This window comes from Plecotus auritus (assembly GCF_963455305.1).
Source record: "Plecotus auritus genome assembly, chromosome: X".
Classification (NCBI taxonomy): Eukaryota; Metazoa; Chordata; class Mammalia; order Chiroptera; family Vespertilionidae; genus Plecotus; species Plecotus auritus.
In genome coordinates, this window is record NC_137784.1 from 9,769,264 (window position 1) to 9,786,234 (window position 16,971).

The 16,971-nt window shown below is 44.7% G+C and overlaps 2 protein-coding genes across 8 annotated transcripts in view; one reads left to right on the forward strand and one right to left on the reverse strand.

The window, feature by feature from the left end:
- Positions 1-500: 500 nt before the first annotated feature.
- Positions 501-863, reverse strand: LOC308239866 (zinc finger protein 706-like; the record flags this gene model as incomplete). The annotated part of the gene is made up of 1 exon (XM_080652717.1): positions 501-863. One exon carries the CDS (start codon positions 861-863, stop codon positions 633-635), a length of 231 nt encoding a protein of 76 aa, XP_080508843.1. The 3' UTR covers positions 501-632.
- Positions 864-1,984: 1,121 nt separating this feature from the next.
- The window catches only part of REPS2 (RALBP1 associated Eps domain containing 2), a 204,454-nt gene continuing 189,467 nt past the window's right edge, over positions 1,985-16,971 (forward strand). For all 7 annotated transcript variants that reach the window (XM_080653923.1, XM_080653926.1, XM_080653925.1 and 4 more), the window contains exon 1: positions 1,985-2,327. In XM_080653923.1, the coding sequence (XP_080510049.1) occupies positions 2,094-2,327 (234 nt within the window). In that variant the 5' untranslated portion in view covers positions 1,985-2,093. The remainder of the gene's footprint in view (positions 2,328-16,971) is intronic.

The window sequence follows — 16,971 nt, forward strand, 5'->3', positions numbered from 1 at the left end:
ACTCTTGTTCCAAGCCTACTGCTGTCTTAATTCTCTCCTGGCAGGCCTGAAGCAAAATGTCATGTAAGGAAAACTTAGTGAAGAACTGCCTGCTTTTGGAGTGGATCCTCTCCTCTATTTCATTTCTTTAGATTCCAAAAGGGAAGTATTACTTTGGCCATCATTTATGAATTGACATAATTTTTCCTTTTTCTTCTTATGTATCTCCCCCATCCTTAACCATCTGCTGATGTTTTTTTTCTTTTCCTGTCCTTGGTCCTTATTTTAGCTGACCCAAATACCAAAGTCTATATCATCCGTGCTATTTCTTGAGATGTTGTTGTTGTAAAATCAAAGTACTACTTTATTAAATGAGTTATTTTACACAATCTGAACTCCAATATAGTTACAATTGTAAAAAAGTTTTATAACAAGGATGGACTGATTTTCAGATTTCCAAATTGGAGTCAGCTGTATATTTACACAGACTTGTCTTTGCATGAAGCCCAAAAGGGAGCATAAAAATGAGTGTTTCTGTAGCCCCTTTATTTTTGCTGATCAACAGTTTATTAGAAAAGCAGCTGCAAGCTTGCTACCTAAGGTCTGAGACAGTAGAAGAGTCAAAGACGTCATGAATTCACCTGTAAACAACTTTATGCCTGGACATCAGCCGATTCCGGAGGAAGTGGAGTCTTAGGATGCTTGCTCTCAAAGTGCTGCTTGAAGGTCTTAGGGTCTGGCATTTGTGTCCCACAGACAGTGCAGGTAGATATTAAGGCAGCTCTGGCAGCAGCTTTTTGGTCATGCCCTTGTTTCTTCTTTTGTCCAGATTGCTTTTTGTCATTTTTCTGCTGAGACTGAGTCTTCTGCTGTCCACGAGCCATATCCGGGCGGGGACAGTCTTGCTTCTGAGAGACCTCGCAGCGGGAAGGGCCGTGGGTAGGTGTCCGGAGGCAGAGGAAAAGGGAGAGCACCCAGCACTGCCTCGGTCTCCTCTGCACACTGAGCGGGGGAAAGAGGAGCCACCGCCGTCTCAGTCTTGGGAAGGCCACTCGAGATGTTTATTTTTTCTTTGGGTGCAGGGGTCCTCAAACTTTTTAAACAGGGGGCCAGTTCACTGTCCCTCAGACCGTTGGAGGGCCAGACTATAGTTTAAAGAAAAAACAACTATGAACACATTCCTATGCGCACTGCGGCCCGGGAGGAGTCGGCTGCTAAGCAGGACAGGCAGCAGCACCCGGCGGGCCGGATAAATGTCCTTCGCGGGCGTAGTTTGAGGATGCCTGGTTAGTGTTTCCCAGAGAGGCTTAATGCATGTACATGTGCAATTCTTTCCAGGGCCTTTTAAAAAAATCTTATTACTCTAGTATTTAATATTAACTAACCAATGTGATTCCTTTTGAAGGCTCAACTCCAGCTTTGAGCCATCTCTCAGAAAGTGGCCTCACCTCGTCGCCACCCTGAACGCGATGGCGAGTCCCTGGGACCTCAGTCGCATGAAGCTCTCTATCCTTCAGCTTTTCAGGCCCTAACGGGTGTAGCGGTGGAAAAAGGGAAGCCTCCTTTCCCCGGCGCGGTGGTCCCCTTTCTGGGAGGGGCTCGGCGCGCCTAGGGCCGGGCACTTGTTCCAGCATCCTAGGGAGAAAACGCTTTCCCCGCCCCTTGAAAAGAGCCATTCTCCAGGTGGGTCCCTTTCCCAGCCGGGCCGGAGAGCAAAGACCCTCCCCCGGTGCAGGGTGCGCTCGCACGGCGCTGGCCCGGCCCTCTCCGGCCCGGCAGCGGGGCGGAGCCTGTGACCCCCTGCAGGGCGGGAGGTGCGCGGTATTTTTCGCCAGGTGAGGCGGGGGCGGGGCAGGGGGCGGGGCCAGGGTGAGACCCCAGGCTCCGATTGGTCCGCGTCGCGCCTGTCTCCATGTGCCGCGCCGCTGAGGCACAACATTCAAGTCCGGGGGCGGGGCCGGCGGCGCCGGGAGGAAGAGGCCGCGGCAGCTGTGGGGCGTGGGGGCGGTGGCGGCGGCGGCGGCCGAGGCCAAGGCTCCGGCGGCGAAGGCTGCGGTGAAGGCAGCGGCGCCCCGACCGGGGACAGTGCTCCGACGGGCCCTCTCCCAGGCCCGATGGAGGCGGCAGCGGGCGCGGGCTGCGGCTCTGGGCCGCCGCTGCTGCTGAGCGAGGGCGAGCAGCAGTGCTACTCCGAGCTCTTCGCGCGCTGCACCGGCGCTGCAAGTGGGGGCCCAGGGTCCGGGCCCCCCGAGGCCGCCAGGGCCGCCCCCAGCGCAGCCACCGCAGCCGCGGGCCCCGTGGCCGACCTGTTTCGGGCGTCGCAGCTCCCCGCCGAGACCCTGCACCAGGTAGTTCCTCGTGCCCCTGCGGGTCTGAGGGGATCATTTCTGTAGGGACAAGGGGTGGGGCGACAGAGCTGCTCCCAGGGACCTGGAGGCCTCGGCCAGGTGGCAAGGAAGGGGCTTCGCAGCTGGGAACGGAGACGAAGCCCTTGTTCCCCGGGGGACACCAGCTTCCTCTGCAGCACAGCGGTGCTGGGTGCGCTCGCCGCCTCCTCCCCTGAGCCGGACTGGTCCTCCCTCCCCTCCTCCAGCCATTTCTGGGGCTCTGAAGCCACCCAGACCCAAAGTTTGCCTTGTTCTGGAAGTGGTGTTTGATTTGGCTGGTGTCTGGTTTAACCTCTGCTCCGGGCTCCTGCCCTTGTCTCTCCGGGATGGGTGGGAAGGGGTGGGCGCTTGGGGTGCCTTGCTGGGATTTGAACTTGAAGGACGTGTGATGTGTATGTCTATAGGGCCGGGGGCCCAACACTAAATGTTGCCTCTCTCTCTATGTATATATCTACCCTATATATTGCCTACTAACATATCTCTGAAAATTAGTATTAAACTGGAAAGTCGTATTGACAAGTTGCAGAGCGTGGACACGGGCTACAAGAGGACATCTGTCAGGACAGAGCAAGCTTCCAATTTGGGGCTAGAGGTGGACCCAGAGGTCCACTGTGGGGGACAGCGGTATTGCCCATATTATCATTGCTTGGACTTGGAAATAGAATTGGAAAGTAATGTGTGTCATAGCTACCCCTTTGTGGCTGCTCCAAACCTGGAAAATGAGGAGGGGATGATCCACAGCAGATGCTGTTTTTGTTTTGTGCTCTCCTTGGAGCTTGGAGAAAGACAACTTGGTAAGCACATTGTCTTTTGATGTTACCGCCACTAAATGGTCACGAGATTCTTAATATCAGGCCCAAACGTGAAATGAAGCTTTTGTTAAGAGCAATAGCCAGTATGAAGTTAACATCAATGGAATATTTAGAGTGGGGAGTGGTACTTTCAAATCTAACTCCAAAGGTGCACTGAGGGTTTTATGGCTCACTTGCAATATCATTGTTTGTAGATATTTTTTTTTTATACCGCTGGAGCATGATTGTACCTGTATGTGAGCGTAACTGTAGCCATTCTGTAATCGTTCACCTTTTAGCATTCAGGATTTCTGAAAATATAATTAGTATTCACGGAATTTAGCGTGGCTGATTGTCCCTTAAAAAGTCCTTGAAAATGGTGATGGAAGGAGACTTGACTTGGGGTGGTAAACACAATACAATATACAGATGATATATTGTAGAAATGTATACCTGAAACCTGTATCATTTTATTAACCAATAAATTTAAAAAATTCCTTGATATGTAGATAGTTCTGCCACTGCTGTTGAGCAGTTGAGTTGGACCAGGTAGAGAAAAAGTCAGTGCCTTCAAACACAAACCATGGTTATTACATCAGGCCCTCAGAATACTCCCAAGCATAATCAATTTATTAAATGCTGTCACTACTTTTCCACTCAAAGAGGAATAAGTGACAGACCACACAGCAAGTGACAGCTGGGCACCTATTAAGGCTTATGTTGTTGTTAGTAATGCATGGAGTGTGAGAAGGTGTGTATATTAATTCTGAGTATGTTGGGTGACTGCTCCTTAGGAGTTGGGGAGAGGGCTTTCCTGGTGTTAGAACCCATGCTCCCTTGAGGTATAGGTAATTTAAGAAGAACCCAAGGCACAGTGCCTTTGCATGAATGAGATTCTATTCTTGATGTTCAGTGGAAATCTGCTTGCAAAAAGACTGGCAAAAGGGGACCATCAGATTGCTTGTAGTAAATCTCAGAGCTTTAAGCTCCCCTTTTCAGCCAGCAAAATAAAATGCACCCTTCCCCATTAACCTAACACAATCAGAACAATCCAGTATTCCTTTAAAAAATATGTTTTTGTTGATTTTCAGAGAGGGCAAGGGAGAGGGAGAGAGAGACAGAAACATCAATGATGAGAGAGAATCATCGATCAGCTGCCTCCTGCATGCCTGCACTGGGGATTGAGCTGGAAACCCACGCATGTGCTCTGACCAAGGGAATCGAATCATGACCTCTTGGTTCATGGGTCGATGCTCAACCACTGAGCTGCCACACCAGCTGGGCTCCCATATTGTTTTTACAGGTGAAAATGAACAGGGAAGGCATCCTGGACAGGGAAATGTAATTAGAAGAGATTAAAACAAAGCCAGCAGCCAATAGCCACTTAATTTTTACCAACCACTTTGGTGTTGTGTGGTGGTATGTGTCTGAGTATGTATATGTGTGTGTGCACACACATTCTTCATTCACCTTGAGTTGCACTACACTATAGGTATATTAGCTTTTCTTTCTTTCTTTCTTTCTTTCTTTCTTTCTTTCTTTCTTTCTTTCTTTCTTTCTTTCTTGTCTTTCAATATGTTTTTATTGATTTCAGAGAGATGTAGGAAGAGGGAGAGAGGGATAGAAACATAAATGCCAAGAGAAAAATCACTGATCAGCTGCCTCCTGCATGCCCCCTACTGGGGATAGAGCCCCAAACTGGGAACCGAACCCTGACCTCTTGGTTCATGGGTCAGTGCTCAACCACTGAGCCACACTGGCTAGGCAACATTAGCCATTCTTTAAAATATTTAGATGTAAGTTCAGGATTAAGTGGCCCAACAGGTATAACTGCTCAAATCAGGAAAGCACTAGCTAGCTCAGATAGTTTCTATAGTAACAGTCAGATGTTCTCCTTAATAAGCATACAATTAAGATTACCATAATGTTTCAGGAAGGGCGAAAATCTTATCTGGATTAAGTGTTCTATAAAAATACTTAATTTTAGTTCTTACCATTTGCAACAGCATGGATGGAACTGGAGAGCATTATGCTAAGTGAAATAAGCCAGTCAGAGAAAGATAAATATCACATGATCTCACTCATTTATGGAATATAATGAACAACATAAAATGGATGAACAAAAATAGATCCAGAGATAGAGAAACATCGATCAGACCATCAAACCTCAGAGGGAAGGTAGGGGAGGGTGGGGGTAAGGGGGAGAGATCAACCAAAGGACTTGTATGCATGCATATAAGCCTAACCAATGGACACAGACAACAGGTGGGTGAGGGCATGAGTGGGGGGGGATAGGAGGGGTAATGGGGGAATAAGGACACATATGTAACACCTTAATCAATAAAGAAATAAAAAAATAAAAAATAGAAGAATACTTAATTTTGTCTTTTCCTTTGAATAAAACAAACCACTACACCTGCTACTTTGTTATGGAAGTGAATTATCTTAGGAATTTTTTTCAGTTGAAATATATAATATTTACTATACATATATATATTTTTTAATAGACTTTATTTATTCAGAGCAGTTTGGGGTTCACAGCAAAACTGAGGGGAAGGTACAGAGTTCCCATATACCCCTCACCCCCACACCTGCACAGCTATTCCCATGATCAACATGCCCCACCAGAGTGGTACATTTGTTACAATTGATGAACCTTACATTAGCACATCATAATCACCCAGAGTTCATAGTTTACATTATGATTCACTCTTGGTGATATGCAACCTATGGGTTTGGGCAAATGTATAATGACATGTATCCATCATTATAATATCATACAGAGTATTTTCACTGCCCTAAAATCCTGTATGCTCCATCTCTGTGCTTCATCTCTTTCTTTCTCTTACCCCTAACCCTTGGCAGGCAACTGATCTTTTATTTATTTATTTTTTATTTTTTATTTTTTTAATATATATTTTATTGATTTTTTACAGAGAGGAAAGGAGAGGGAGAGAGAGTTAGAAACATCGATGAGAGAGAAACATCGATCAGGTGCCTCCTGCACACCCCGTACTGGGGATGTGCCCGCAACCAAGGTACATGCCCTTGACCGGAATCGAACCCGGGACCCCTCAGTCCGCAGGCCGACGCTCTAGCCACTGAGCCAAACCAGCTAGGACGGCAACTGATCTTTTAAAAAAATATATATTTTTATTGATCTCAGAGAGGAAGGGAGAGGGAAAGAGAGGCAGAACCATCAATGATGAGGGAGAATAATTGATCAGCTGCCTCCTCCATGCCCCCCGCTGGGGATCAAGCCCACAAACTGGGCATATGCCCTGACTGGGAATCAAACCTCGACCTCCTGGTTCAGAGAGCGGCACTCAACCACTGATCCACACTGACTGGGCAGGCAACTGATCTCTTTACTGTCTCCATAATTTTGCCTTTTTCAGATTGTCATATAGTGGAATCACACAGTAGGTAATCTTTTCAGGTTGGTTTCTTTCATTTAGTGATATGTATTTAAGATTCTTCCATATCTTTTCATAGCGTGATGGCTTATTTCTTTTTGATGATGAATAATATTTTATTGTCTGGATGTACCATAGTTTGTTTATCCATCCACCAATTGGAGGACATCTAGGTGGCTTTTAAGTTTGGCAATTATGGATAAAGTTGCTATAAACATCTGTGTGTACTTAGGTTTTCAAATCCTTTGCGTAAATACCAAGGATCATGATTGCTGGATCATATGGTAAAAGTATGTTTAGTTTTATAAGAAACTGCCAAACTGTTTTCCAAAGTGGATGTACCATTTTGCAACCCCCCTAGCAGTGAAGGAGAGTTCTTGCTGTTCCACATTCGTGTCAGCATTTGTTGTTGTCAGTTTTCAAGATTTTGGCTATTTTAATCGTATGTAGTTGTATCTCATTGTTCTTTTTATTTTATTTTTGGTTAACCTTCACCTGAGGATATTTTTTCCATTGATTTTCAGACAGAGTGGAAGGGAGGGAGGGATAAAGGAAGGGAGTTGGGGGGAAGGAGGGATGGAGGGGAAAAGAAAAAGAAACTCATATCGATTTGTTACCTCCCACGGGTCAAACCTGCAACCCAAGTTTGTGCCCTTGACAGGGAATTGGACCTGCCACCCTTGGGTATGCAGGGTGACACTCTACCCACTGAACACCACTGGCCAGGGCTCATTGTTCTTTTAATTTGCAGTTCCCTAATGACATATGATTTTGAGTATCTTTTCATGTGCTTATTTGCCATCTTGAATTATTTTAATGCATCAAAATAGCCTATTTTAAAAGGCCTTTTGGACCCTTTATAGAGTATTTATGTTCATGTGCTGATTTGTTTTATTTTATTTTTTTTTTATTTTTTTTTTTTCTTTTTTTTTTTTTTTTTGTAAAATCATGGTCTTTATTTATTTATTTTTTTTTTTAAATAAATCTTTATTCAGATTATTACAATTATTTCTCCTTTTTCCCCCCATAGCTCCCCTCCACCCCTTTCCCACCCCACCTTCTGCCCTTACCTCCCCCCCACTGTCCTCATCCATAGGTGTATGATTTTTGTCCATTCTCTTCATGAACCCCCCCCCATACCCCTTTCCCCCTGAGAATTATCAGCCCACTCCCTTTCTATGCCCCTGATTCTATTATATTCACCAGATTATTCTGCTCCTCAGGTTTTTAATTCACTTGATTTTTAGGTTGGCTTGTTGATAGATATGTATTTGTTGTTCATAATTTTTTCTCTTTACTTTTTTCTTCTTCCTCTTCTTTAAGAATACCTTTCAGCATTTCATATAGTACTGGTTTGGTGGTGATGAACTCCTTCAGCTTTTTCTTATCTGTGAAGCTCTTTATCTGCCCTTCAATTCTGAATGATAGCTTTGCTGGGTAGAGTAATCTTGGTTGTAGGTTCTTGCTATTCATCACATTGAAAATTTCTTGCCACTCCCGTCTGGCCTGCATAGTTTCTGTTGAGAAGTCAGCTGACAGTCGTATGGGTGCTCCCTTGTAGGTAATTAACTGTTTTTCTCTTGCTGCTTTTAATATTCGCTCTTTGTCTTTTGCTCTTGGCATTTTAATTATGATGTGTCTTGGTGTGGTCCTCTTTGGATTCCTTTTGTTTGGGGTTCTGTGGGCTTCCTGGACTTGTAAGTCTATTTCTTTCACCAGGTGGGGGAAGTTTTCGGTCATTATTTCTTCAAATAGGTTTTCAGTATCTTGCTCTCTCTGTTCTTCTGGCACCCCCATAATTCTGATGTTGGTACGCTTGAAGTTGTCCCAGAGTCTTCTTACATTGTCTTCAACTTTTTGGATTTTTTTTTTTGCTTTTTGCTTTTTCGGTTGAGTGTTTTTTGCTTCTTTGTATTTCAATTCTTTGACTTGATTCTTGTGTTCCTCTATTCTGTTTCTGGGTCTCTGTATAATATTTTTTATTTCAGTCAGTGTATGTTTAATTTCTAGTTGGTCCTTTTTCATATCTTCGAGGGTCTCGTTATATTTATCGGCCTTTTCTAGGATATTCTTAAAAAGTCTTATAACGGTGGTTTTGAATTCTATATCCAGTCGTTTGTTTTCCTCCATTTCTTTCGTTTGTGATCTGATTCTTTGACCCCGCATTTTCACAGAATCCCTGAGTTGGTAAGGTAGATATTTGTGCTAGGTTTCCAATATGGCCCAGTGGGTCTGCTTCCCCAGTTAACCTGAGGTGGACACTCTTGGTGCACCCCTTTGTGGACTGTGTGTACAGCCTTGTTGTAATTAAGTCTTTATTGTTGTTGGTATCACTGGGAAGAATTGACCTCCGGGCCAGTTGGCTGTAAGGATCAGCTGTGTCTATGCTGGGAGAAGTTCGGTGCTGGAGACAGCCTTATAGGATTAGACTTGCCAAATTGCAATAGCCTCTGTGCTCAGCTTGGATGGGGTGGAGTCTCAGTCTTGGCTTCCTGTCAGCCCCGCCCCTGTGCGCATGTGCGCTTTCAGTCCTCCGCCTTCCCCAGCTCGAGTCTCCGCCTGAGAGTCCAGACTCCCCCCACAAGAGCGTGGGTCCCCAGGGGCTCGCCTGGAACTGGGGTTCACTGCAGTCAGAACTGGGGCTCGGTGCAGTCAGAATCCTCTGACTCCCCTCCACTAGGGAAAGCCTGTGGCAACCCCCGCAGCCTTTGTGCGCACCGGCGCGGCGCGTGTGCGCACTTTCAGTCCTCTGCCTTCCCCGGCTCCCGAGTCTCCGCCCGAGAGTCCAGACTCCCCCTACAAGAGTGTGGGTCCCCAGGGGCTCGCCTGGAACCGGGGTTCACTGCAGTCAGAACTGGGGCTCAGTCAGGATCCTCTGACTCCCTTTCACTAGGGAAAGCCTATGGCTACCTCCGCAGCCTTTGTGCGCACTGGCCCGTGTGCGCCTTCAGACTTCTGCCTTTCCCAGCTCGCGGTCCGAGGCTTCCTTCCCCCTTCCGCCAGAGGAAGTCAGCCAAGCTCTCAGCCGCCCTTCCTCTCTGCGCGCACAAAGCCCCTTTGCCGTACCTCCAATTCTCTGTGAGCTTTTCTCCTTCCTTCTAGTTGTAGAATTTTCACTCAGCCTGCTTTCCTGTGGTTCTGGATGGTGTCCGTTCTGTCTTTTAGTTGTAGTTTTGAAATTGTTGTGCGAGGCAGCAGTTTAGGTGTTTACCTATGCCGCCATCTTGGTTCTCCTTTCATGTGCTGATTTGTTTTAAAAGCAGGATTTTAGTATTAGCTAGAAAAACAGTAGAATGAAACACTTAAGTTAAAGGAGAATATCAATGTCTGAGAAACAGGTAAATAGTTTTTGTTTAATACTTTAAGACAAAGAACTAGAAATGTTAGAGTGATGGGTTTCCCAGGTTGTGAAGCATCTCATTGGTATTCAATGGCTAGTATTTTACTAGAAGGCATAGGGTGTGGTGGGAATCAGGATTGGGTTTGAAGGGTATTTGAGTTTCTATTGTGCATCAGACACTGTTCTAGCTACTATGGTTATAGCAATGAATCAAATACAAGTCCCTGTCCTCATGGAGCTTACATTCCAATGCCAATGTTTTTATTTTTCAGTTTGAGTAAGAAAATATTTGAAATATGGCATCTAGAAAAAAATGTTTACCTTAAACTGGCAACTTTTGTGTATGACATAATGAATTAACAGACTGTATAGCTTCCTTTATAATATCTATCTCTTAGGATGGTATCTTAGTCTCTGGGGATGCTGTGCATATTTCAAGCAGTCATAATTATTTTTATAATAGTTAACTTTTTTTTGTTTTTAAATAATGTCTATTTTTCATTGAGATATAATTGACATATATAGCATTATGTTAGTTTCAGGTATACAACATAATGATTTTATATTTGTGCATATTGTGAAATGATTACCATAATAAGTCTAGTTAACATCCATCACCACACACTTATAAATTTTTTTCTCATGATGAGCTTATTTGATTTACCCTCTTAGCAACTTTCAGGTATACAATACACTATTATTAACTACTAGAGGCCCGGTGCATGAGATTTGTGCACTGAGGGAGGGGTCCCTCAGCCCAGCCTGCGCCCTCTCACAGGACCCCTCAGGGGATGTCTGTTGAGCACACAACCCGGGCATGTGCCCTTGACTGGAATCAAACCTGGGACCCTTCAGTCCGCAGGCAAACGCTGTATCCACTGAGCCAAACTGGCTAGGGGTATGTCTTTTTTTTTTTTAAAAAAAAATCTATGATGAGAGAAAGAGAGAGAGAGAGAGAGAGAGAGAGAGAGAGAGAGACATCGATTTGTTGTTCCTCATTGGTGGTTTCTTGTACGTGCCCTGACTGGAGATCAAACCCACAACCTTGGCGTATCGTAATGACACTCTAACCAACTGAGCTACCTGGCCAGCGCCTTATGTTTCCTTTTTAAAAATCTTCATTAACCACTCTTACAATGACTCATAACTATGGTGTTGTAGAGACCTTTATGCCTAAGGAAAGTATGTGTCATTTTTCTTTATATAGAATGTCATATGACCAGGGGACTGTTCTAAACACGTACAAATATTAAAAATGCCTTCATAGATACCAAAATGCACACTGATATTCTTGAGAGTGTTAGAGGATCTTTATTAGGCGTTCATAGGCTTTTTTCTCATCCTTTTTAAAAATGGAAAATTTCAAACAAACAAGTGGATGGAAAAGTTCATTAAACTCCTCTGCACTTGTCACCCAGGCTGAACAACCATCAATACATGATCAATTTCATTCCATCTGCATTCCCACCTTTGTTCCCTTCCCCTTATATTATCCTGAAGAAAATCTCAGACATCATATGATTTATAGGTTTTATATTTAAGGAAGAAATCTGGGGTTGGTTAGAGGAGATGAAACATTCAGGGATTTAATATGGGCAGAAAAGTAACTCTGGTCTATGGTCAAATGGTAAGACTGATTGATGGTTCCATGCAATCAAGCCATTGGCAGTCTTTAAGATAACAATGTTTGAGAACTGATTTAGAATAATTGGGGAAACCAACAGGGACTTGGAAAAAGTAACAAGGTGAAGACTAGAAATATAAGATGGATTTGAACATTGTCCTAGTTTCATACTCATAACTAGGGACTGCCCTACTTTAAGGGTATAGAAAATTGATTTTGAGGAAATCTTGAGTTGTTTCACTAATTATTGGTAACTTTTTGAAAAATATAATTTTATTGATTTTAGAGAGGAAGGGAGAGGGAGAGATGCCCAGCTGGTGTGGCTCAGTGGTTGAGTGTCAACCTATGAACCAGGAGATCACAGTTCGATTCCCAATTAGGCATATTCCGGGGTTGTGGGCTTGATCCCCAGTGTGGGGCATGCAGGAGACAGCTGATCAATGATTCTCTCTCATCATTGATGTTTCTTTTTTAAAAAAATATGTTTTTATTGATTTCAGAGAGGAAGGGAGAGAGAGATAGAAACATTAATGATGAGAGAGAATCACTTATTGGCTGCTTTCTGCATACTCCACACTGTGGATCGAGCCCACAACCAGGGCATGTGCCCTGACTGGGAATTGAACTGTGACCTCCTTGTTCATAGGTCAATGTTCAACCACTGAGCCACACTAGCTGGGCATTACTGGTAAGTTTTTAAAGAAGGTTTGGGTCCTTTCCAGGTTTTTTGAAACTTCCTATGTTTTCTAAAGGCAAGCATCTAGTATTTTGTATTATATCATTCTGTTCTTTGGTACATGTCTATGGGTGGGCAACTGTCTTAGTCTGGGCTGCTATAACAATTGCTACATATTGGTTGCTTATAGATAACATATATTTATTGCTCATAGTTCTGGAGACTGGAGGTCCAAGATCTGCATATTTGGGGTCTGGTGAAGGCCCCTTTCTGGTTCATAGCTGGTGCCTTCTTGTCCTTGTCCTCACATAGTGGAAAGGGCTAAAGAGCTTTCTGGCCTCTTACTATAAGGGCACTAATCCCATTCATGAGGACTCCACCTTCCTTGCCTAAGCATTTCCCAAAGGCCCCATTTTCTTATACCATCACGTCAGGCATTAGGATTTCAACATATGAGTTTTGGGGGGACAAACGTTCAGATCATAGCAGCAACCAGCTAACCTGGGTTGCTCCAGACAGATGTTTCCTAGGATGTGGAGATTTCAGTTTTCAAACCAGGACAGTCCTAGGCAAACTAGGTTGGTCGTCCCACCTCCCCCGCATTGGTTACTGCATTAGTTACCTCTTACTTTATAATGAATTTCCATTAATTTAAATTACAGCTTAAAACAATACATTTATTATTTCATTATTTCTGTGGGTCAGGAGTCCTGACATGGCTTAACTGGGTCTTCAGTTCAGAGTTTTACAAGGCCAAAATCAAGTTGTTGGCTGAACGGCATTCCTTTCTGGAGCTTGGAGACCTCTTCCAAGCTCATGTGGTTGTTAGTACAATTCAGTTCCTTGTGATTTTAGGACTAAAGCCCTCAGCTCCTAGAGACCACCCCGCAGTTCCTTGCCACATGGCCCTCTCCATAGGCAGTTCATAACATGCCTGTTTGCTCCTCTGAGGTCAGTAGGAGATTCTCTCGAGTTGACTTAGATGAGTGACATCCCATCACCTTTGCCATAGTCCGTGGGTTAGAAGCAAGTCACAGGTTCTCTCTGCACTCAAGATGGGGAGAGGATTCTACAAAAGCACAGACACCAGGAAGTGAGAATTATTCGGGGTGAGAGGCACCTTAGTGTCTTTCCACCACACTTGCCTTGCAGAGTTTTCTGAAGCAGAAAATTATTCTGATTAGTTTTTTGCGGCCAGAATATATATATAGCTTCACCACTCATTTCAAATTTCTTTATCTTCCTAAAAACACTTGCATACATAATTCATTTTCTTATGCCAAGTAGAACTGGCAAATATATATCTTCTAAGTTATTATTTCCAATTTTGGCCTTTAGGCAGTTTGTTTTTCCTCTCAACTAGTAGGAGGCAGGGAAAAAACTGCGAAAGCAGATGTGAATGCCCTGCATGTCCACTCCAGCACAGAATACTCTAAAGCAGGGTCCAATTCAGGGGCTGTGAATTTAGATGTGGGAAAAATACATCTTTATACTAACCTCTGACTGAAATCGAGCATTTCTTTCTATTATGTGTGTACCCAACAAACCACAGAAGGATTAGCAATACCTGTGACCTTATCACCTGTAGAAATAGGATATTTAAACAATCATATTACAATTGTTTCAAGTAATTCAATGACAATTTACAATAGTTTAGACACATTGGCTGATCTTACTCATCTCTCTAATAAAGAGGGAATATGCTAATTGACCATCACTCCGTCACAAAGATGGCTGCACCCACAGCTGAGGCCAAGTTCCCATAAGGAGCCTTAACAAGCAATCAACAGGGACCTGAGGCTACACCCTCCCCCGCCCCTGTGGGGCTTGACAGGGGACCTCAGGCCACCTTCCACACCCAGCAGGGCTTGATAGGGGACCTCAAGGTGCGCTTCCCATACTGGTGCTGGGCTAAGGGACATCAGGCTGCTCCCCCTGCTCCAGCGCCAGGCCGGGGGACCTCAAGGTGGGCTTCCCGTCCTGGTGCTGGGCTAGGAGACCTCAGGCTGCTCCCCTGGCCCCAGCACCGAGCCAGGGGACCTGAGGCTGCGCCCCCCTGCCTGGCGGGGTTTGACAGGGGACCTGAGGCTGTTCCTCCTCCCGGTGCTGGGCCGGGAGACCTGAGGCTGCACCCCCCACCCCGCCTGGCAGGCCTTGACGGGGGACCTCAGGCCATGCCCCCCACCCAGTGGGGCTTGACAGGGGATCTCAGGTCATGTCCCACACCTGGTGGGGCTTGACGGGGGACCTCAAGGCATGCCCCCCCCCACCTCAGTCTGGGCTGGGGGACCTCAGGCCATGCCCCGTCCTGGTGCTGGGCTAGGGGACCTGAGCCTACGTTGCCTGCCTGGTGGGGCTTGACAAGGGTGGGACTAGCCAGGTCTGGATCTATCCCAATGATGCGGGGGGGAGGGGCGGCCAGGTCTGGGTCTCATGCGATTTTGAGGCACATGTGGGTGGGCAGGGACTTGACTCTGGGTCCTGTGGTGTGCCCCAGACTCTGACAGGAGGAAGGTTTTCATATACATTTTACTAATTTTCTTTCATCTCTGACACTTCTATTATAGAGAAAGGGCAAATAGCAATATTAATTTCCTCTAATTAATCCCCTTTTAATGTGCAAGAATTTTGTGCACCAGGCCACTAGTTGTGTTAATAAAGAAACAAATGTGTTACTACCAGAAACTTGTTTTTTTAATATTTTGATAGCCGCATTTCAATATATTTTGTTTATACTAGTAATCCTATGTGGGATAAGGACACATATGTAATACCTTAATCAATAAAGAAATTAAAAAATGTATTTTAAATGTTTAATTCTATGCATTTAAAAACATTCTGAGAAGAGGTACATGTAGACTGCCAGAGGGGGCCACAGCATAAAAATGGTTAAGAGGCCCTGCTCTGAGGTGTCAGGACTAGAAATTCCAGTTTTCAGAGTTCATTATTTCCAAAGTCAGAATGGCAGTAGCACCACTGGCCAGCCCAGGTCCCTCCCCCTCTAGTCTGTCTTTCAATGGGGAAGGAAGCCCACAGTGAATGAATGCTCTGCTTCCTCTAGGATCTTACGCTGCAGTCTCTGCAGACCCTGTAGTCCTGGCCCTGAGCTCTCTGTGCTCTTGACCTTTCTATCTGGCCCTCTCAGCTCCGCCTCACTCCAGAGCAGGTGCCAGCTGGCTGTTGGGCCTCTTTTCTTTACCACTATTATTTCTACTTCCAAGACTGTCTGGACCAGCCTTGGGCAAACTATGGCCCGCGGGCCGGATCCGGCTGTTCTATCCGGTTCTCTTGCTCTCCCCTCCACTCCTTTACTTTGAATTTATATTAGTTCACACAAACACTCCATCCATGCTTTTGTTCCAGCCCTCCGGTCCAGTTTAAGAACCCATTGTGGCCCTCGAGTCAAAAAGTTTGCCCACCCCTGGTCTGGACCATAACTTGAAGGAAGAAGTGATTTTAAGTGACTAGAGAAACCTGGCTATCTTTAGAATTAATTCATGACCAGGAGAGGCTATTAACATTAGGCTAGTAGTAAATGTTTGTTTTGACTTAATTCATTTCTAACACTTTGCCATTGGATTACAGAAAAATATCTTTGTTCAGCCTCCTGGGGGTAATTAAGTGGTTCACCTGTGTTAATTTCCTGACTAATTGAAGTATACCCATAAATGCCAGCAATTACAAATTGTTTTTTTTAAAAGCAGGCTTTCTTAAATGTGTAATGTTTGCCCCATGCCTGCAAAAGAACATATTTAATATAATAATCTCTTTGTTTCTCCCTTAGTTCAGGGTCAGCCTTGTGAAAAACATGATTATATGTGAACAGCTTTTTGCCCCTGGAGATGTTTGGTGTGCTTGCTTTTTTAGTTTGTTTTTTTCCTCAGGATCTCTTTCAAATTTAAAATGTTTCAACTCCTCTCCTTTGCGTACACCCTGGTACCTTCATAGTCCTACTACTGAGAGATGGCAATGGAAGTAAAGCAGGTGCACTTTAGCATGTGGTTGTTTTAGATTCTGTTAATTTATTCATTGTTCTAGATCAAGGGTTCTCTACCTCAGCACTATCGACACTTTGGTCTGGGTCAGGATGTCTAGCAGCACCCCTAATCTCTACCCACTAGATGCCAGTATCTGTCCCTCCCCTAGATGCTAAAACAAAAATGTTTTCAGACATCGCAAAGTGTCCCCTGCAGCAAAAATGTACTCTGGTTGTAGCTATATGATGAAAACCTTCATAGTAGCAGCTACCATTTATTTACTGATTGCCATGTACTTGGCCTTGTCCTATAACTTGGCACAAGTTCATTTTATTTAATTCTCACAACCAAACTACTAGAGGTATTATTGTCTCCAATTTGAAGAAAACAAAGTGGAGGTACAGAAGTTCAGTAACTTCACCAAGATCACAGAGATAACTGACTTCTGGCAATACCTTTCATAATTATTTGGGTTGAAATTCAGTCTTTGTTGAAGGGACAAACTGAAAATGAAAGGGAAGTTTTCTGATGCTGCCTTAATGAAGAGGCTATTGTTTTCATAGCAATTCTGTATAAATGTTGGGATTCTTCCTTAAAGGGTGATTGTGTGTGTGTGTGTGTGTGTGTGTGTGTGTGTGTGTGTGTGTGTGTGAGAGAGAGAGAGAGAGAGAGAGAGAGAGAGAGAGAGGGAGGAAGGGTTTTGGACCATTTTCTAAGGAGCTTCTGTGGCATGGTGAAGCCTAGAGACAGCATGGGTCAGCCTAGGGTCAAAGTTGACCAA